At 48.0% G+C, this 22289-nt stretch overlaps 1 protein-coding gene across 1 annotated transcript in view; it reads right to left on the bottom strand.

Moving 5' to 3' along the window:
• Positions 1-22289, bottom strand: part of LOC306926302 (ephrin type-B receptor 3-like) — a gene marked incomplete at its 5' end in the record, with an annotated part of 26751 nt that overhangs the window by 1863 nt on the left and 2599 nt on the right. Inside the window, 9 exons of the mRNA XM_079505570.1 lie at positions 1553-1708; positions 7181-7380; positions 8177-8326; positions 9238-9453; positions 10608-10855; positions 14777-14899; positions 16026-16078; positions 19518-19626; positions 21698-21860. Of these exons, the coding sequence (XP_079361696.1) occupies positions 1553-1708; positions 7181-7380; positions 8177-8326; positions 9238-9453; positions 10608-10855; positions 14777-14899; positions 16026-16078; positions 19518-19626; positions 21698-21860 (1418 nt within the window). The remainder of the gene's footprint in view (positions 1-1552; positions 1709-7180; positions 7381-8176; positions 8327-9237; positions 9454-10607; positions 10856-14776; positions 14900-16025; positions 16079-19517; positions 19627-21697; positions 21861-22289) is intronic.

The following is a 22289-nucleotide window of genomic DNA, read 5'->3' as shown; positions in this document are numbered from 1 at the left end:
ATGAAATGATAATAAATGGGAGCCATTAGACGAATTACTGGCCATTAAGGGGCAACCGGAGAGTCACAGTGCGGCACACCTGTCAGTCGAGGCAAATTGAAACAAATTACACTCACCTCCACCGCCTATTATCCAGCTAATGAGAATGATATATTTGTCATTATTATCCTAATTCGTTTATTTGATCATCAGTGCCCCCTCCCCCCCCCCCCCCCCCCCACACACACACACACACACACACCTATTTTCCCCATGACTTCCACTACCTCCATACATCATTTCCTGTTCGTAAACGGGGAAGGGCGGGAGGTTGGCGGGTTCGCCGCGTCAGCTGGAGGTCAGAGGAAGCATTGCGAAGTCAAGACGCCCGTTGCCTCGACGCAAATATACATCGCGCAAGAAAACACCGGAACAGAATGTGAATATTATGCCGCAACAAAGTGACACACGATTTGTATTCCGAACTGTGTCAGTTCTCACCGCGAATGGAGTGACCGAGGCACCGACGACCATAATGAGTCATTTCGACGTGAAACACTCGGCCCGCTCTTTCCTTGCCGTCTTATTCGTCACGCCTCCGGTGAGTTAAGACCTGTTCTCTGGGCGCTAAAGCACCCTCCATCAACCCAAAGACATGCTGTTTGACAATTATCTGGATCGATTGGAGAGACTCTCAAACAGCCATAATGTCAATGAGCTGTCCAGTGTGGAGGTCTCTCCAGTCAGGCAGCCTTGGTATTATACTTAAGTTGCATATAGCAGATCGACACGTGAGCTTGCACATCTGCTATTGTTGGTGCGTGACACCGCACCAGCGTGCAACCGAGTGTGGCGTCGGTAAACCTGAGCTGAAACCAAGTGGGTGTGGGAAAGTTATAAATAATAAATGCCTTCCTCAAGTGTGCGTATCAGAGTTGTTGTTTTTTTTCGGTTCCAGAACAAATTAATTCCATTGGGCTGTTGTTGTTGTTGCTGGGTAGCTAATCCAGGGCAAGTTTCACAACAAACCCTCCAATTTTCCCCCCCTTAATCGCGGGAAGGGGCTTGTGAAAGGATTGTGTGCTCTCGCGTCTCACGTTTCACTATAATCTGCCGACTTATGTTTGGCTTTTCTCCTTGACAATTATTTTCACGGGCCAGGTGTTGCATTCCAAGTTGAAACTTTGAAAAAACTCTTGTTCCCATCCTGAAACAGGGTAATGCGTGTTCCTCTCACAGAGCGGCATACACGACATGGAAATGCCCCCGGTGTTTTTTGTTTGTTTGTTTGTTTTTTTGCTTTATACCCAATTATTTCCTCCCCTACACAGGAGGACGTAGAGCCTCCGTCCTACTCCACCCCAACACCCCCTTGCTGACAAAGGTGCCGACCCTCCCCCGAAAGACGGGCCAATTGTGTTCACATAGACACTCGACAAGTTCGAACCCCCAGAGCTCGGCGGTTGTCGGTGGGCAGGTACTTTAGCACCGCGCCACCCAAGTGGCGAACCCAGTGACTTCTTGCTGAGAGGCCGAACATCGCTAACCACCCGATAAATCCCCTCCAACTCACTCTGCCGTCATCTGTGCCACCAGGTCGAAGGAGGCGAAGCCGGCGTTGACGAAGTTGTCGCGGTAGCGGCTCATCTTGATGGCGTCCAGCCAGTCGCCCACGGTGGTGAAAGTGGTATAGTCCGGCACGCAGCGATCGAGCAGCGGCTGGGACACCCTACATGGAGGAGGGGGATGGAGAGAGAGAGAGAGGGGGGAAGAGAGAAACAGAGAGAGAGAGAGAGAGGGTTAAGGTCGTCACACCACCACTATCACCTCCGTCAGCCAACCTCATCCCCCACACGCCCCCCGTCTGTCCGTCCCTTCTCTCCTGCACCTCTCCTCCTCTCCTCCTCCTCTCCACTCGTCCTGAAGGGCAGTGGTTCTCAAAGTGGTGCTATAGTGGGGGGGAGATGTCCATCTTTTCAGATGGAGGTCCATGGGACGGTACAATATACATTTGCGGGGAGGGTCTTTGACTTGACAACCTTTGAGAACCAATGCTGTCCAGAGAGTGTTCTCTGAAGCCCACAGAGCAGAAAGACAGAGGTGTGTGTGAGGGGGGGGAGGAGGAGGAGGCTACCTTCGTCACCATACCGTGGAGGGACTGGCTGGAGGCTTGCATGGCTGGCTGCTGGACACTGTTTGCACACGCATACACATTGTGAAACCTATGTGTGTGTGTGTGTGTGTGTGTGTGTGTGTGTGTGTGTGTGTGTGTGTGTGTGTGTGTGTGTGTGTGTGTGTGTGTGTGTGTGTGTGTGTGTGTGTGTTAAAATTGTTTTAATGATGTAATGGAGCTTACTGTATAAGGCTTGATGGGAAATGCCTTACTCACATCAGCTCAGTGTGTGTGTGTGTGGTGTGTGTGTGTGTGTGTGTGTGTGTGTGTGTGTGTGTGTGTGTGTGTGTGTGTGTGTGTGTGTGTGTGTGTGTGTGTGTGTGTGTGTGCGTGTGTGTGTGTGTGGGTGTGTGCATGCGTGCTAACGTGCGTTCTTTCTGGCGTGACACATCAAGGCCTGGCTAGACAAAAGGATGCGTGCAACACAACACCGCAGAGGTGGAAAGACATTTCCGGAAAAGGAAAAAAAAAGGTCTTTGGGACAGCGCACAGACATGTGAGGAATGTAAACACACATGTGACTCAGATGTGGTGTGTGTGTGTGTGTGTGTGTGTGTGTGTGTGTGTGTGTGTGTGTGTGCGCGTGCGTGCGTGCGTGCGTGCATGCCACGTATGTGACGACAGATTTCCGCGTGCACGTATCGCGGCCAGTGTGCATTTGTGTGTGTGTGTGTGCGTGCATCTAAGCGTGACCATAAACCTGTCTGTCGGTGGCCATTTCCGAAATAACTCCAAATGGTTAGCTACAGTATACGTCCTGGTAGACCAAACTAGCTGGTTCCCAAACATTTGAGCTTTTTCACTTTTTAGGTCAAGACGTTTTCCCGGGACCCAAACTTGTGAAAACAGCAGATGTACATGGGATATTTTCACTAGTTCGTAAGTTTTTATTCATATATTTTTTGAATTCATGAAATGTCTTATAGAGTTGTCTGTTTGTTTGTTTGTTGTTTTTGAAACATCGTTTGAAATAAGAATTATTGTTCTACATATAGGAAAATAAATGTTGATGTTTTACTTTAGTCTACATACTAACGTTTTACTGTGACAGAAATTGGTCCGTGAGCCACAAATGCATGCATGGGTCCCGGGCCGGGGGCCAGTGTTATGACTGATCGATGCTATACAGATACAGTGGAGGGCGTTTTTCTTTTTTTTTTAAAGTGCAACTTTGCGTGGAGAGGATGAACGAGAGAGGAGTAGGAGGAGGAGGAGGAGGAGGAGGAGGAGGAGGAGGAGGCGAGACGAGGGAGCAAGGCTGAAGAGAAAGCACACCACTGTCTCCCTCTCCTCCTCCTCGTCTCTCTGCTCCGCTGATCTCTGTCCTGCTTCTTTCTTTTTTTGATGGCATTGGATTCATTAACAATTAAAGGACGGACAGAGAGGGGGGGGGGGGGGGTGGGGGGGGGGGGGGGGGGAATAAAGAAAAGAGAGAAGGGCGGGTGTGTGTGTGGGGGGTGGGAGTTAATAAGAGTGATACAGAGGGGTCCATTGAGTGGTGTAGACGGAGTGATTTTTTTAATAAGAGAGCCGCCCCAGCTCTCGGGGCCGTCCATTAACCCTATAGACATCGGCTTCTCTTAATGGAGCATTGTTGGTACAAGCCACCCCCCCCCCCCACCACCACCACCACCACCACCACCACCAAACAACCCTCCCTTCTTCAAAGTTTGCTCCAAAACACGGGGGATAACACACACCGATGATGGAGAGCTGGCTATAGTTTTAGAATGAGGCTATACAGTATATACAGCAAGCTTTATAGCACGCAGGCTTCATTGTGTATTGCTGCTGTCGGGCCTCGTATCTCCGTTTGACCATTTATGTAGTGTTTTTTTTTTAACGCCCTATACTTGATCATAATGACAGTGTGACACAAAAGCATCAAAACGCAGCAGATATCTGCTATACCGCTATATGCCGTTTTTTTATTTGAAACCCCGAAAATAAGTTTCGGAACACAACGCAAGGTTATAAGAGTGGAGACGGTCCCTGTTTCAAGCACAGCGTTGGGTCACCATTGTTGCGCGTGCTGCAGGCAAGAAGAAGATTTGTGAATTTAATTACAAAGATGTTCGGGAGTCAAACACATATATATACAACCCTTTGCTCGAAGCAAACAAGGGTTAAACTCCCCCCTGCTCGATGAAAACATTAACACGACAGCACCAGGCAGGCAGGCATGCAGCTAACCTCCAGCCATCCTTCACCGTGTCCCCGGGACATCATATCTCACTCCTCCATAGTTAGGAGCTCTATCGTATATACAGGCAGGAGGCCACCTCTCCGCTGGCCCGTTTAAAATCTCGTTAGCGGCTAATTAAAAGGCGCTATACCGTCTCCCTCTTCTTTTTTTTTTCTTCTTTTTTTTTTGTCGTCGCCAACTAAATCGAGCTAATTAACCGCAAGCTTTTATAATCTGCTAAGAACGGCATCTCTCGCGGCCCCAACCGAGGCCTCTGGCTTCCCCTAGGAGCCTGGAGCGCCAACCCAGGATCGTCTGGAGGGGCCGTCCCCCAGGACGGAGAGACCCCGATGTGGGGACAGATAGGTAGGTCACCCCCCCCCCTCCCCAGTTCCTATACTCCCGTTATATTCCTTTGTGACAAACGGGATGTGAAGGGAAGGGACACTTGGGTTGACAACTTGAGCCCTAAAACAGCGGTTCTCAAACTTTTTTTCATGTCAAGGATCCCCAAATTGACTGCACTTATCAGCCCGTGGACCCTCCCATTTGAAAAGATATGCCAGGCAGGGACCCCCATAAGAGAGGATTTGTACGGCTCATGGCAGTAATCTTCAAAACATCTTCATTTCAAGGACACCTTCAGTTTGACATGCATTACTCTACGGCACTCCAATGCAATGGCATTTCTATCTCTGGGACTCCAATTTAGTTAGCTTAACTCTGAGAGTGTACAACGGTCCATCTGTAAATGCTCTGAGTTACACATGACCCATACGCGTCCATTTGGTTCTTAACTACCTATGATTTAGCCGGGGACTGGGGGACCCCTGGAACTGCCTCAAGGACCCCTGGGGGTCCCCGGACCCCACTTTGAGAAGCACTGCCCTAAAGTATATCGTTGCTGGTGGGCGAAAACAGTGAAAACGCGGCCGGGGTTCAAGCGCATCGAGTTGTACTTTGGATTTTTTTTTTTTAAATTGTACAGCACTTGAGAGAAGAGAGCTGCGTGGGAAACAAATGACACAGCTTTGCGGGAATTAAAGAGATTGTCGCCGCTGAGTCAGTGTGACTCCAGTCTCACCTCGCTATCAATCAGGATAAGGAGGGATGTTTGCACAGTGTAAAAGGCTGGCGACTGGCACAGGTATAAGAAATGAAATGACTGCGTCAATATGAGCGCAGCCGGACACTTCCAGACAAAAAAGGTCAAGTGGCTTCATTCAATAAACTAATCACTTCTTACAGTAATCCATCTCCGGAGTCCAATAGGACTTTAGGGTTACCTAAAAAAAGCTATATATGACTTTTGAAAGCCAGCAAAAGATGTATTAACAAAAAGCATTTGGGGCCTCATTAAATGATGGTAGCCAGCATCACAGTTCCACAGTTACACCAGTCCGGGAACCACCAGTGGGTCCTTCAGGGGGTTCCAGGTGGTCCCCAGCTAAATGATGGAGAGTTGGTAACCAAAACCTTAAAGATCTTTAACTCTTGAGAGTGGACAATGAAACCAAAATCGAACCCTTTCCATGTGGTTTCATTGTACTCTCTCAAGAGTTAAATTATTGTTAAACTGCAACGGCATTACTTAATTTACAAGATGTCTACACAATTAGAATGTAGAAAAAAAGTGTTATTTTGATCAGTGTTGCATGTTATCTCCCGTAATGTATACCAACATCAAAACTAGCATGGCATTGTAGACAAAATCTTATCCAACAATAACAAAATATGCTTTGGTTTTGGGTCGGCGAGGCTAGGGCTGTATTTTGAGTGTCTTAAGTACCAGGTCTTATGACTTAACTTAAGACCTGGAGGTGTGGCCAATGCTGTTTGGCCACTCAAAATAGCTAAACAGCATTGGCCACACCTCCAGGTCTTAAGTTAAGTAATAAGACTTAAGACACTCAAAATACAGCTCTTTAATTCATGGTGGTCCCAAGTTCAAATGCTGAATAAATAATGGGCCTCGACATGATGAAAAGGGTTGAAAACCACTGGCGTTACACAATGACCATCATTTAAGCCTTCGATAATACAAGCAAGCCAGCTCGTAAGACCCGAATCTTGTAGAGAGAAAAAGGCTATATTATTGCTATTCAATCAATAAGACCGTTATGAAGTGAAAATGCCCGCCCGGGCACACAGTGTCAAGATAGTTCCACTAATTGCCGTCATGGGACGGAGAGCGGAGAGCGCAGCGTACTGGATGTGGAGTTACATCGGGTTACGTCAGACTGCGAGCAGGTCTTTCTTATCGCGCATTTATAAACTTCTGCCGCACACACACACGCACGCACGCACGCACGCACGCACGCACGCACGCACGCACGCACACACCGAACACTATTACAACTTGCCCAGAGGCCTGCCGAAGCAGCAATAAGTAATACTCCTGGTACTGCTGTAATATTATCACAAGTTGTCGTCCAGCCAAAAAAAGAAAGACAAAAACCTGACTCCCAACCAGTGGTGCAAAGTAACTAAGTACATTTACTCAAGTACTGTACAATTTTATGAGGTATTTTCGACTTTTACTGGAGGATTTCCAATTTTCAATACTTTTACTTCTACTCCACTATACATCTCAAAGGCAAATATTGTACTTTTACTCCACTACGATTATTTGACAACTTTAGTCACTAGTTACTTTGTAGATTTGGAACAAAAAAAGGAGAAAAAATAGAAAGAAAAACATTACCAACCCTATATTAATTTTGAATTCCGTGCCTGATCTATTTCCACATTGCAGCAATTGACACTTTCACTCAAGCCAAAAAACATGCGAGAGTAAAAAAAATTCTCCCAAGCCAACTTTGCTCCCGCTATAGTCGACTTACCCTGACTGTTGCGCGCTGTTGGTGACCACCTTGAGGCTGGCGGCGTTGCGGATCAGCTTGTCCAGCGTGGCCACGATCTGGGAGAACTTGGGCCGGAGGTTCCTCTCCTTCACCCAGCAGTCCAGCATGAGCTGGTGGAGCGCCGTGGGGCAGTCCATGGGAGGGGGCAGCCTGTAGTCCTGCTCCACCGCGTTTATCACCTGAGAAGGAGGATAGGAGGAGGAGGAGGAGAGGGGGAACACCGTCACGGAAACACTCGTTAGAAACAACCGTCGCTTTAACCCATTTAGGCCTGACATCGGAATAAAAAAAACATTGGCTCTGAAAGAATATATATTCAAAGATTTGTGCCGCATTTTTACGATTTTTCAAAAATAGCAGACCTACAAGCTCATAGCGCGTCACCGAGTGGCGCGCTATGAGCTTGTAGATCTGCTATTTTTCAATAGCTAAAGTATAACATAACGCTTAGTTAAAACACCAAAAGGGGTTCCCGCCCAGTTAACCCATTTAGACATGAGACCAGATTCTACTAAATGTCTTAAATGCTAACAGTTTGTTTTTTGAAAGACCTATAATTGTTTCTATAGTCAGTTGCTTATCAAACTTTTTCAGGTCAAGAAGAAAATCACGGCATTCCATCTATAACTATGTAAGCGTTTGCTTACGTTGACATAATGTGACCAGATTTGACTGAGAGAGCCTTTTCGCAAATTCCAGCTTTTCAAGTCTGTTTTTTCAAATCGCTGTTTTCTGCAAGACATTACTCTATAAGCCATATCTCCAACACTGGTGGGTCAAACTGAACAACCAATATGTCAATTTGAAGCTATGATTCCCTGCTTTCATATGACATGAAGAAACGAAAATTCCAAAAGATCCAATGGCAGTCCCTCAGCCAAATTTGGTCACTAATATGATTGTATCAATACGGGTGAAGGATGATCAAACTAAACTAAAACATCTTTGCGGGCCAAACATTGGCGTTGAACTCACGTCCTGGTTGCTCATGTCCCAGTAGGGCCGCTCGCCGTACGACATCACCTCCCACATAACGATGCCGTAGCTCCACACGTCGCTCGCCGACGTGAACTTCCGGTAGGCGATGGCCTCGGGCGCCGTCCATCGAATGGGGATCTTGCCTCCCTGTGGATATGCGAATGAGTAGGTGAGCGTGAAATACTGGAACGTGTGGGGCGTTGGGTGGGGTGGGGTGGGGGGGGATGGAGCACGGACAGACACGGACGAGTCACGCACACACACACACACACACGCACGCACACACACACGACACATACGAGAGGGGGAGAGAGACAGCGTGAGACCAGTGTGGGCAGAAAATACGCGGGCGGTCGATCGGCGCACGGTCGGCAAGAACATGAACACACCCTCACTCAAAGTCTCCCCCACCAGGCCGACGAATCACAGGCCAACGTCACTCAACGTCACTGACGATAAAGAACACCCTTGGGTGCACCAGTTACCCTTCAAACTAAGATAATCGCAAAAAAATAAAAATAATATATATATTTTTTTAATGACAGATGTAGCCACTACGACCACAAATGTCCCAAGGAACTCGCTATAGCCTATAGCAACCCAGTCAGCTGCGCTGTGGGAGAACAGAGCTGATTTCTATATGTTTTGATTAGGCGTTCCTATATACTGTCATTTAACACAAAGTATGCCAAAACGAGGGACCTCGTCTTTCTATAATTTCATTTAATCCAGCAATTATTTGGGGGGGAGGGGGGGCTACACTTCCTGGTTGCCCCAGGATCTCTTCTTCTACTGTGGTGTTTTTTGCGCATTTGACTGGCTACTGGCCTCACGATGCACGCCTAGTGGAACGGGAGGGAATGTGTTAAAGCACGGCTTTTAGAAGGCCGTTTCGACCAATCAGATTGCTTCCTCGACCAACAACCTGTTGCATAATAACCTGCTTCGTATCTACGGCTCTGAGTTCCAGGTTTCCGACTAGTGTGGATGCACAGGAACGGACATGCACGCATACACACACACACACACACACGCACAGACACTAAACACACACTCACCAGTGAGCTGGTGTAGGTGGGGTCGGCGGCGTCGTCCTCGAGGAAGCGCGACAGGCCGAAGTCGGACACCTTGCACACCAGGTTGGAGTTGACCAGGATGTTGCGCGCCGCCAGGTCCCGGTGCACGTAGTTCATGTCCGACAGGTACTTCATGCCCGCCGCGATGCCGCGCAGCATGCCCACCAGCTGGATCACCGTGAACTGGCCGTCATTCAGCTGGCGAGAGAGAGAGATGGAGCGAGAGAGATGGAGAGAGAGAGAGAGAGAGAGAGAGAGAGAGGAGGAAAAAAAACAGACAAGGACAAATCCAATTTTAGATCAAGGACTCCCGTTTCAAAGGATTATCTCTTTTCTTTTTGTAACTGATTGGATCCAGGGAACGTGTCCGCGATGTTAGATGGCAGAACTTCAGATATAGCCGTTTTTTTGGTGGAATAACCCCCCCCCGCCCTAGCTGCTTCCTTGTTTTTCCATCTTTATTATTAAGTTCAAAACTCTACCTCTCTCTGATGTTTGTCGTTGATGTTGACGTGTCTCGTTTCTACTTTCCTAACCCCCGACCTCCACCGAACGATCCTCCGGCTCGTCTCAGACTTTCTTTTCTCCCCCTAACCTCCCCCCCCCCACCCCCCACCCCCGTTCTCCCACTCCCCTCTCCATATCCCATTAAGACCTGAGGCCGATTAAAACATAAAAATAAAAAAATCTCTCCTAAAACTGTTTTCTGAAGAAAAAACATATATAAATCATGTCAAGGACCCCAAACATTATATGTAATTGGCCGCCAACCCGTATCGGAAAATATGTTGTTTCAGAGGACCCCCCCCAGAAGCAACGATACATGCTTCATACAAATACAAATTTGCGCCATATTTTTCACGATATTTCAAAAATGGAAGATTTACTAGATCGATTCGATTGAAATAGTTGAAAAAGTTGACGTGCTTCAAAGCTATTGGTGACACAGGTGCGTTCCAGGTCTTCCTGGGCTACAGCAGCAGAGCAGATGGCGTGTTTGATGTGCCTCGACGGTCGGTATATATATATATCTGTAAGCTTCACAGGAAGACTGAGAGCTTCCCGCTATATAAATGTCACCGACTGCCTTAACGTTATTCGTCAGATATCTGGCCGCCGCGACGGCGGCATTATCAGAGATGAAGCGTATAGAACAGGATCCCACACACGGGCACGGGTGAGCGAGCAAAGCTCAGATAGATAGCTAATGGTGAGATGATGGGGGGTGGTGATAACAGCGTGATATGCGTGTGCTTATTAAAAATCGATAAAATCGCAGATACAAGTTCCCCCCAACCCCGCCGTGCGTGCGTGCGTGCGTGCGTGCGTGCGCTCCTCTCCCCTCTCCTCACCCTCAGGAAGCTGTCGAGCGCTCCGTTCTCCATGAACTCGGTGACGATCATGACCGGGCGGCTCTTGGTGACCACGCCCTCCAGGCGGATGATGTTGGGGTGGTCGAACTGGCCCATGATGCTCGCCTCCGACAGGAAGTCCCGCCGCTGCCGGTCCGTGTAGCCCACCTTGAGCGTCTTGATGGCCACGATGATCTCGCGCCGGCCGGGCAGCTTGAGGCGCCCGCGGCACACCTCCCCGAACTCTCCTGATGGTGATGATGATGATGATGATGATGATGATGATGGCGTACGCGCGAGAGAGAGAGAGAGAGAGAGAGAGAGAGATAGAGAGAGAGATATAGATAGGTGGAGGAGGAGTGGAAGTAGAAGGAGAGAGAGAGAGAGAGAGAGAGAGAGACACGTGGGAAGAGTGAAGGAGAGTGGGCGGGGGGGGGGGTTGTAGGAGGGGGGGAGGGGGGAGGGGGAGAAGAAGGGACAGGGGACAGTTAACTGGTTAGAACCAAAGGAGAGCGCAGGACAGGGGCTTATAGCAGGGCGGGCGGGCAAACAAGGGGGCAAGTGAGGTACAAGGGGAGAGACTGCAAGAAAAACAAAAAAAGCCAGGAACTCTATATATACATATATAGGCCAAGGTGTCAGGGGGGAGGGGGTTTGGTTTGATGTGACACAGCGGTGCTGCTGCATGGCATAGCGTTTTACAGTACGACGGTGTGACTATACTTAATGCGCTATGAAAGCTGTGAAGATGGAAAAAGAAGAGAGGATAGGAGAAAGGGGGAAGCAAGACGGTGACAATGTGAGGGATGATGTCAGCTCGGGGACAGCTAGCTAGCGGGGGGGGGGGGGGGGGGGTAGAAGAGAAAGCGTGATGCTGCATGAAACAAACGCATTGCCATGTCAACTCTCAAGTCAGCGTGGGGAGAGGAAGGTAAAAAAAAAAGGCAGCGAGAAATGAAATGAGATGAGAGAAAAAAAACGGAGGAGGGAGCCTGCGGGGAGATATATGGAGAGACGCGGCAGACATGGGGAAGGAGTGCCATTATGGGAGGTTACAGCTGAAGGAAGGTAGGTAGGTATAGGGAGGTAGGGAGGGAGGGAGGGAGGGAGAGAGGGAGAGAGGGAGCGAGGAAGGAAGGCTAGGGGCTGGTGGGGAAGCGTGCGCAGGAGGAGGACAGTGGCGGGGAGAGAAGCTTTGGGGTCCGGCTGCTGGGGGTCGACCCCTTGCGTCCGGAGTCTATATATATATATATATGTATATATATATATGCACACGAAGCCGAGCAATGGAGGGAAAAGCGAGAGGAGGGAAAAGCGGGTGTGACAACGTTGAGGGTATAAGTGGAGGATGGATGGATGGATGGAGGGATGGATGGATAAAGGGAGGAGAGGAGGAGGAGGAGGAGGAGTAGGAGGGTAGAGGACAGGGGGGGAGGGAGGGAGGGTGGGGAGGACAGGGAGGGAGGGACATGGAAGACAGGGGTTGAGGGGTTTTTGTCACTCAAAAGGCGAAAGAGCTGGGAAGCGACGGGTGTTTTTGTTTGTTTGTCAGGTAGTAGCTTCAGCGGCAGCAGCAGCAGCAGCAGTAGGAGGAGGGCTGTCGTAGCAGTAGTAGCGCTAGCAGCAGTAGGTAGTAGTAGTAGTAGTAGTAGTAGTAGTGGTGGTTGGCACAGTAGCAGTAGCAGTATAGTAGCCATTCTTCACCCTCTCTCTCTTTCTCCAACATACATCACAACTCTTAAATCCTGCAGACTTTTTTTTTTCTTTTTCTTTTTTTTTGCAAAGATATTACTATCACAGATATATATATATATAGCAAATGCACAACACATTGTTTTTCTTTATGTTTTTTGCTAAAGCTATACAACATCAAATATCGGGGAATGTGGGTCGGTTGACCACGCAATAGCATGAAAGCCAGGGTTCAAAGAATTAGAAGTGGGCGATATGGTGGTGAATATCGTCGAGACGATTATAATGTCTCCACGATATAGCCTTTTGTTTAGAGATATTGCATATATCGTGACGCGGTTGAATGCACATTCTACGATTTGCAGTTCTATGCCTTCATTTGCACTTCTGCAGAACGACGGTATACTACAGAATAAGTAATAAGTGTTTTGGTCTAAATGGTCTGTTAACTCATTTTCCTTTCCGTTTTTTTGTTCCATTGTAGGTGTTTCTGTTAAGTAACGTGGAAAAAATAACCATAAAGACTGCATGAAATATCGTGATAATATCGTGTTACTGCTTGAAAAACATATTGTGTTATGTTATTCCATATCGCCCACCCCCGAGGTGAATGGGACGAGAGTGGCCCTCTAAAGAGGCGGGGACAGAGATGGCCAATCCTGAGCCTTGTATAGCCGGTGAGGAAGCGCGTCCACAGGTCAACCGTCGCTCGCTATATCCCCCAAAAAATAATGACTTCTAATTGGATTTGAGGAGGTTGCTTTAGTTCGGGCCAATGGGCTCCATGCACACACGCCATTTTGGAAAGAACTTGGGCCACTTTCCTACTTCCTTCACAGGTGTTACTGATGATACTAATGAAGGCTCTGTTCCATTCTGGTCAAACTGCTATTGTGCTTGTTTGGCTCACTTGGAAACACTTTGCTACGCCAGTGGGGCTCAAAGTGTCCTTGAGTGGGTTCCAAATGGCCCTGTACGGGTGTGTAACTCTGAGAGTGTACAAATGGAACCAAATGGACCCTTTTGGGTCCATTTGGTTCCATTTGTACACTCTCAGAGTTACGTGAAATTTAAAAAAGGTTTGAGAACCACTACACACTAAATGGAACAGAGCCATAATTAGTATCATCGGTAACACCTGTGAAGGAAGTAGGGAAGCGGCCCGGAAGTAGGAATAGTTAATTATTCTGTGTGCATATCAGTCCATTGTGAGCTGATAATTGCGTCCAGAAAAAATAAAAACAAAAAAACTCAACGGGCTTCCAGGATTGGGCTCTGTTTTTCAAGAGGTCAACAGGTGGCAACAGCAAGACACTCACCAGACAATAGTGCGTACAAAAGCTACTCTAAACGGTGATGTAATATAGGGGATAAGGTGGGATCACAACCAGTGGTGTAAAGTACATTTACTCCAATACAAGTACTGTAATTAAGTAGGAATGTTGAGGTATTTATACTTTGCTGGAGTATTTCCAATTTTCAGTACCATTACTTCTACTCCACTACATCTCAAGAGTCAAATTATTGTATTTTTACTCCAATACAATTATTTGAAAACTTGTATTAGTTACTTTGTAGATTTTGATTATCATGACAGAACATACAGTAACCACTTCAGACCCACTTTGGCCATTTGAAAAGATTTTCTTCATTTTTAAAAACATTTTTTACACTTGAAAACTTGTGAAATGGGACCTTTTGCAGAATGAGCACTTTGGTATACGTGCATTTTGACACATATATACTTTTGCACTTGTTAATCCATTGAGACCTGGAACGCATCCATGTCACGTTAGCGTTTAACCACATTAACCATTAACCCATTTTGGGCGGGAACCCCTTTTGGTGTTATAATAATTTAGCTATTGAAAAATAGCAGATCTACAAGCTCATAGCGCGCCACCGAGTGGCGCGCTATGAACTTGTAGGTCTGCTATTTTTTGAAAAATCGTTAAAATGTGCCTCAAATCTTTCCGAAAATTGTCATGATTTAGAAAACTTTTTTTTTAAATTTCGACGTCAGGCCTGAATGGGTTAACAGAGTAGTTTCTAGATTGCAGTATTGATATGTTTTACTCAAGTAAAGAGTGTGAGTACTTTTTCCACCACTGATCACAACGCATAGGGGGAACAATATGACTGGGACGTCGTCTAGCTACGTCTAGAACCCAGGACGTTTATTGGAGACTGGCAAACTGTGAGGGTATAGGAGGGAGAAATATTGTTTTGGGGTGGGGAGTTTAACACCAAAAAAGGGGTGCTGGTCGTTCTAGGAGGGGGAGGGATGGCGTAAGGAAGGAAGGAAGGAAGGAAAGAAGAAAGGAAGGAAGCAGGGGAAGGCTAGGGGTCGGGGGAGGGGGGCGTTATAGCGATGAATTGAGTGAAAGTACCGCTTGGCGTGAAGTCCTCTAACGGTATGGCCTGGAGTTGACTAGCAGTCTTTCCCCTGTAGCTCAGGAGCTTTGGTGGGTTGTTACCTGCGCCAATGACCTCCTCGATCTTCACGCAGGAGACGTCGATCTCCTTGGCGAACTCGCGCACCGCCTCGTTGGGGTCCTCGTAGGTGAAGGGGTCGATGTAGACCTTCATTCCCGGAGTGACTATGGGGGATTCAGTAGCGAGAGAGAAACATGGGGCAACGTGAATCGATGGGGCCAACAAAAAAAAAACCCATAGCAATACAGTCTGGAACAAAGTGCTTTACCCGTTAGAACCTAGAATCAAACATTTTTACCAAACTGGCGTTTTTTTTGGAATAGTTGACATTTGAAATAGTTGACATTTTCCAAATACTTTTTAAACCTTAACAAAAGGGAAATGGCAGATCTGGAAGGTCATGGTGTGCCAGTGCACAGTGAGCTTCTAGATTGGTATTTTGGTATTTTGAAATGAGGCTTTGAAGTGGTTAAGATATCAAGGACTCTTCAATGATGTCACGTGTAGGCACCTCTCAGACTTACAGTACACACACACACACACACACACACACGCACACGCGCACACACAAACGCACACGCGCACTGTTCATGATATCACTGTCCTATCCTTGGTAACTTTATTCTTGGGCTGTAGCAAAACAGTGAACAGAAAAATGGTTGCCTTATTTAAGAAAAACACATCCACTGTAACAGCATATAAAAGAAGAAAAAAAACATAAGCGTGTATATATCAAAATGTAGGTCAGTCAAACAATTGCCGTAATTGCTCCAATCTTGATGGATTATTGAACTAAATAACCATAGCCCGCTCTCATTACACACTAATTACTGACTCATACACGCAGATGGGATTAACCCATTCTGGGCGGGAACCCCTTTTGGTGTTCGCATTATGTTATGCTTTAGCTATTGAAAAATAGCAGATCTACAAGCTCATAGCGCGCCACCGAGTGGCGCACTACGAGCTTGTAGGTCTGCTATTTTTGAAAAATCGTGAAAATATATTCTTTCAGAAGACTTTTTTTTTTAAATTTCTACGTAAGGCCTAAATGGATTAAGTCGGCTAGCAATTACTCTGCCTTTGTTTTTTGGTATCCCACAATTCTCTCTGTACTTCCGGCCAAAAAACATGTCCGACACACATACCAGAGAGCTGTTCGAGGACAGCCTGGCGAGTCGGCGTGGACATTTAAAAACATGTTCGACACACATACCAGGGAGCTGTTCGAGGACAGCCTGGCGAGTCGGCGTGGACATTTTGGAAGGAGAGCTCAGCTTAGAAACTTACTGTACTGCTGCAGTTTCTCCGTGTACTCCGACTCCGAGCCGTTCCTCTGCTTCCTGTGGGGCGGAGGAGGAGGAGAAGAAGAGAGAAACAACGTCAAGCTGACAGCTTTTTGCCAGAGAAATGAGCAACCGGCGGTCTGAACGAGCCCACCATAACGGCCATGCTGGCGTTTTAGACATTGGCATTTAGACCTGAGACCAGACTCTACAAAATGTCTTCTAAATCATGACAGTTTTCTGAAAAGCCCCATGTTTCTATAACGGTGGTTCTCAAACTATTTCATGTGAAGGACCCCCAGAATTATATATATATATGTAATTGGCCGCCGACCCCCAATCTCAAAATATGTTGTTCCAGGGTTCATAGTGTGCGTGCGTGTGTGTGTGTGTGTGTGTGTGTGTGTGTGTGTGTGTGTGTGTGTGTGTGTGTGTGTGTGTGTGTGTGTGTGTGTGTGTGCGTGTGTGGGCCGTTTAACTTGCGCGCCGCAACAAACACAAGGATATCGTCTCCCTTTGTCTGCTGCAATGACAAGTGAAAATCCATCGGGCTGGTGGTGGTTTCGCGATCGAGCGCCCGATATGTGCTGCCCAGACGAGACAAAGACCGGTCAGCTCAGCTGTCTGTCTCCTCCTCCACCACATGGTTCAGTTCAATCACACTCGTCTTTCTGCCCTCTCTCTCTCTCTCTCTCTCGCGCGCATCGTCGGTCACTCACTCTCTCTCCTCTTATCGCCACTCTCTGTTTCACTCCATCACCGTCTCCCTTGATCTCTCTCTCTCTCTCTCTCTCTCTCTCTCCAACGATGACGCCGATGACAGTGAGGTGGGGAGTGTGTGTGTATATGCGTGTGTTGGGGGGGGGGGGGGCTGACGTGGGGGACTGACGTGGAGGGGTTGTGGAAATGTCATGATCATGTTCTTCCTTTGTTGTCTAACCAGTAACCGGGGCAATAATACCCGATGGCTCATTTGCATCTCATTTTAAATTCACATGCAAATTCACATTCAAATGGTGCTATTAACTGCTGCTGCTGCGTGCTCCGACTGGAATATCAAGGCGGAGGAGCGGCGCTTGTCTTCGTATCGGCGCTCTTTCCTTGTCCCCTTCTCCTCCTCCGACCCCCCCCCCCCCTCCTCCCTCCCCACATTACAGTAAGACACACAGAGAAGAGAGACACTGTAGGCAGCATGAAAGGAGATGGGGGAGGGAGATAGAGAGACAGAGAGAGAGAGAGAGAGAGAGAGAGAGAGTTCTCTGAATTCTTATTCAGTGTGGTGTGACCAATGCTTGTCAGTCACGGCCTGAACTGGCTTATGGAGGCTGGCAGCTCGGTACCGGGCAGAGGTGAATGTCAAGCGCTCACGAGGGCATATACTGTGCACAGTACACACACACACACGCGCACACACACACACGCACACACACACGCGCACACTCGCGCACGCACACACAGCGGTAGCTACACGCTTCCACTTGACAGATGAGAGGTATTTAAGGATAAATGGCCTCCCAGCGAACCCGAAGTGGTCAGGTGGTTTTTTTTTTTGGGTGCAGGGTGTTGAAGAGAGGAGAGCGAAGGTCCACAACCCCGTCTCTGGGAGTCGACGGGACCGCGGCTCACACCTGGGCTGACGGGCTGAAGGGCCATGAGGCAAGGGCGGGGTGGGGGTGGGTTCCTTCTGTCATGTCGTGTTGTCACACTCTACATCGAGCCAGGAAGCAAAGCTATTAGCTTGCATTTGTTGTGGTATACCTGGCAGTGTTGCCAGATTTGACCAAAATAAGTGACTATGTTAGACCGTCATCATGAGCGTCGGATATTTGCGAATTCCCCCCCCCCCCCCCCCCCCCCTGCCCATCGAAAATAATACCTTTAGATGACAGGAAAATGTTTTGAAAACCACACTGGGTTTAAGTAACATTAGGACACAAGCTCCGAATAAGCAACAACGAACAAGCCCCAATATTTACACGCTACGTTACAGAAAAAAAAACAAGGCCAAAGACACTTGTAATAAGCGAACATGGCAACATAGGCTACATGTCTCATATCTATTCGACACACTGGTGACATTTAGAGGGGCTCACAGGTGGCTCCACTGTGGCCGCGGAAAGATGACATTTGGACTAATCTTCTTTTCCTGCTCTTTTCTCACTTCAAAGGGGGACATTATTCCGTTCGGTGACACTATTCGACCAAATAGTGTCGTGTGACGTTCGCGAAGTGATTCGTTTCGAAGTGACTCGTTCTTTTGGAGAGAGAGGTTCCTTGTTCGTCGTTTAACTAAAACTAGGCCTATTTTTCACGAAAGGAATGAGAATACCCCACGACTGCTGACCAAGCATATTGGGCTACTCGCTGCATGGGAGCACAGCTTTACAACAGTATCCACTGTTTCTTTGGCAGCGCTAGTAGCAGCTATAGTGAATCAGCCATATTTCAAAGCTCATCTTTCACACACCTGTCAGCTCACGAGCCAGCGATGGTTGCTGATTTGTGCTCGTTTAACCTTTTATTTAAGGCAGGTGTGGGTCCACTGAGATTACAACATCTCTTTTTCGTGGGAGAGCTGGCCAAGAGAACGACATCGATACTGCCGACGCAGACCAAGAAAAAGCAACAACGTGGTGGAAAATAAATGTGCCAACCCTATACCCAAATTAAAACCGTTGCGTGAATTGCTATGAGAGCAGAGATCAGATTTCATACGTAAGCAATGACATGGCAGCTGTCCAATACTATAGTGAATTCTAGATCTGTATAGATTCAGATTCTGCTGAGATTATTATGAACACAAGTGACCCGGGAGGGAAGCCGGGCGGCCAGGGTGATGATTGTCACTGGGTGCCTGTCAGCAGGGAGTGTTGGGTGGGAGGAGTATAGGTGCATGGTACACTACAGTACGTCCTCCCGGTGGGGGCTCCTCACTGGCAGGTGCATGAGCCAGCAGGATACAGGGACAACAAACAGAATGCGTGGGGAGGAATCTATGGGCACAGAATATCTCTCCCTACCTCCGGGGCCCCTTCCTTCCCTATACTTCCTTCACAGGTGTTTTGACCAGAACAGAGCCTTCATTAGTATCACAGGCTATATGCACACGCAGCATTTTGGAAAGAACTTCGGTCGCTATTGTTGGCTCACTGGAAACACTTTTGCTACACCAGTGGGTCTCTTAAGTGTCCTCGAGTGGGTTCCAAATGGCCCCGTACGGGTGTGTAACCCTGAGAGTGTACAAATGGAACCAAATGGACCCATAAGGGCCCATTTGGTTCCATTTAGTACACTCTCAGAGTTATGGTGGTCCTTGAAAACAAAAAGTTTGAGAACCACTATACACACTAAATGGAACAGAGCCTTAATTAGTATCATCAGTAACACCTGTGAACTTGAAGGAAGTAGGGAAGGGCATGCATTCTGCATGCATATAGAACCTAATGGCATAACGACAGGGTATAAGCACAAAACAACAACAACAACGGATTCTGACCTGAGGCAGACGATGGCGATGACCACGACGGCGATGATGAAGACGAGGCCGGCGGTGGCCGAGCCCACGATGAGCGGCAGCTGCTCCTGGAACGTCTTCTGAGGGTCGCCTGGTGGAGAAAGTTAAATACTTTAATTACAAATCCGTATCGCCCCCTTAACACAATGTTGTCCTCGGGACGGGTATACACGTCTTTAACACTCTTATCGCCCTAGACGAAGGACTCCGTCCTATTAAATAATTATGCCCAACGATGGGATTCAAAATCTTAAAATGTGACATCACTCGTAATCTAAATCAATGATTCCAAATTCTAACAAAAGATGATGTTTTTGACGTCGCTTGTCGCGTTAGAAGTAATCATATACCTCCGGTGGCTGTCGATTCCTCTCGGGGGTCTTTTGGCTACACGCTATCATATCCTAGCACAAACCAAGATGGCGTCGTGTCACCTTGAAATGGGCTCTGAAGCTACAAATCGCTGGGCGTGCCGATTTAATGGTTCCAAACGACGCTGGGCGATAAGAGTGTTGATATCATGTCAAACTGAGGGTCCTTGAAATTAAACGGGTTGAGAATCACTGCTAGAGCCGTAACATTGTCTCTTATGGGGGTCCTTGGCATATGTTTCTCAAACGGGGGGTCCGCGGGGCTAATTGGTGCCAATGTGGGGGTCCTGAAAAGGTTTGGGAACCCCTGCTTTATACACCACTGTCCATAATACGCCGAGAGGTCACAGAGAGGTCACACATATGTTTTACTGCATGGCTTCACGGCCCCCACACCTTCTGCTCCTGTTTCACTGTAATTCCATCACTGTTGTACAGTAATGACGTGCATGACCGTCTCGCTGCGCTGGGATATAGGCTCCCTGCGGCTCTATGTGGATGTGTGTGTGTAGCTTCTCATGCCTCCCACGTTTAGAGACGGAGTCACATGGTTCTGCGTGTGTAACTCGTACGGTGGTCCTCGTGCGTTCCTGTGCTGCGCGGAGCCGCATCAAAAGGACATATAGGAGGAGGAGGAGGAGGAGGCATCCTGGGCCAATGGGAAACGCAGATGGTAGGAGGAGGAGGCATCGTGGGCCAATGGCAAACGCAGATGGTAAAACTAAAACGCGAGAGACGGCTGTCTTGTGGATTTCTCCTACCCTTGTCAACAATTAGACTGCTGAACAAAAACGGCAATGATGAGCCTGCATGCTTGATTGATTGATTGATTGATTGATTGATTGATTGATTCTTATCCCTGCTCGGTGCGTGTGAGGCACAGGACGACGTTTCGTTTTGAGCCTAAGCGGTAACGTCCTATACGAGTTGCGTGCGTGCGTGCGTGCGTGCGTGCGTGCGTGCGTGCGTGCGTGCGTGCGTGCGTGCGTGCGTGCGTGCGTGCGTGCGTGCGTGCGTGCGTGCGTGCGTGCGTGCGTGCGTGCGTGCGTGCGTGCGTGCGTGCGTGCGTGCGTGCGTGCGTGCGTGCGTGCGTGCGTGCGTGCGCGGGGGGGATAGGTGTTAACAGGAGCCTGCAGCTCTTATAAGCCGTATTGAGCCTCTATTATGTCCATAAGCTGGCACATGGGAGCCGTTACGGCGAGGCGTATCGCCGCTATAAGCCAGACACGTCCCAACGACGCGGGAGCGGAGAGAGAGAGGGGTCCAAGACGTGTGGGTTAGTGGCGTTGATTTTGACAGCAACTTCTGGTTTAGTTTTAGACGTATAGTCTTGTTGAGCAAACAATGATTTATGTTTTAGTCATCCGAAAGGTTTTAGTTTAGGTCGGCAAAATATTGTGAGATGTTAGACGACCGAATCTACAGTTGTTTTTGTCGACACAAGTTTATGTTGGCGGCCTTGATGGATTTTGCGATTGGTTGCATGCCGAACATAGCAGATCTACAAGCTCACAACGCGTCGCACAGGTTGTGAGCTTCTAGATCTGCTATTTTCAGAGCCCCAACACCAAACATAAAATGACTTGTCTTTTACTTCTACTGAATCTCTTAACATTTTAGACTAGTTTGGATTTGTTGATGAAATTGTCTTATAGTCATCATAATATGATATAAGACTATAAGACTAAGCTATATTATAGCTTAGTTTTTATTTCATTTGCATTTGTAATTTTTCGTTGTCGTTTAGACGAAATGAACACTTGGGGACGGCCCGGAAAACACAAGACGTACTTTGCAGGTTGGTGCGGTGCTCGATGGGGCTGCTGTAGCGGCCGTAGCCCGCCACGGTGCGGGCGCGCACCTGCACCACGTACGGCGTGCCCGCCTTGAGGCCCTCGATGCGGGCGGAGCTGCGCTGGGCCGTCATGGTGTGGGCGATGGCCTCGCCCTGGTCCTATAGTGGCACCCAAGAAAAAACACAGTGAGAAAAGACCAAGAAGAAACAACAGGCAGACACAGATATATACCAAACTATCGCCATTCTTTCAACCCCAAGCAAGCAGAGAGACAGGTAAGAGAGAGAGAGAGAGAGAGAGAGAGAGTAACAGGTACCGTCGCCCATAATCCTTCTCGCCCTCATTTTTTTTCCGCCGACCTCACGCCGACCGTTCAGGGTGGCGGTTCTTGTATTCTTTGTTTTGTTTTACTGAGAATGTTTTACTGAGGTGAAGGTTATAGGTGTGACCGTTTAAGCATATAACGTATACTTATAGGTTACTTTAGGAATACCAGGCTGAGCAGGTCTGCAGGCTGTAACCGCCCTGAGCCAGTTGGTAAACGAGCGACTCGTTTGGTGTTCGATGAAGAGAGAGACAGAGAGAGA

This window comes from Electrona antarctica, assembly GCF_951216825.1.
Source record: "Electrona antarctica genome assembly, chromosome: 7".
Taxonomy (NCBI): Eukaryota; Metazoa; Chordata; class Actinopteri; order Myctophiformes; family Myctophidae; genus Electrona; species Electrona antarctica.
The sequence above is the reverse complement of the archived record's forward strand: the minus strand, read 5'-3'. Positions and strand labels throughout refer to the sequence as shown.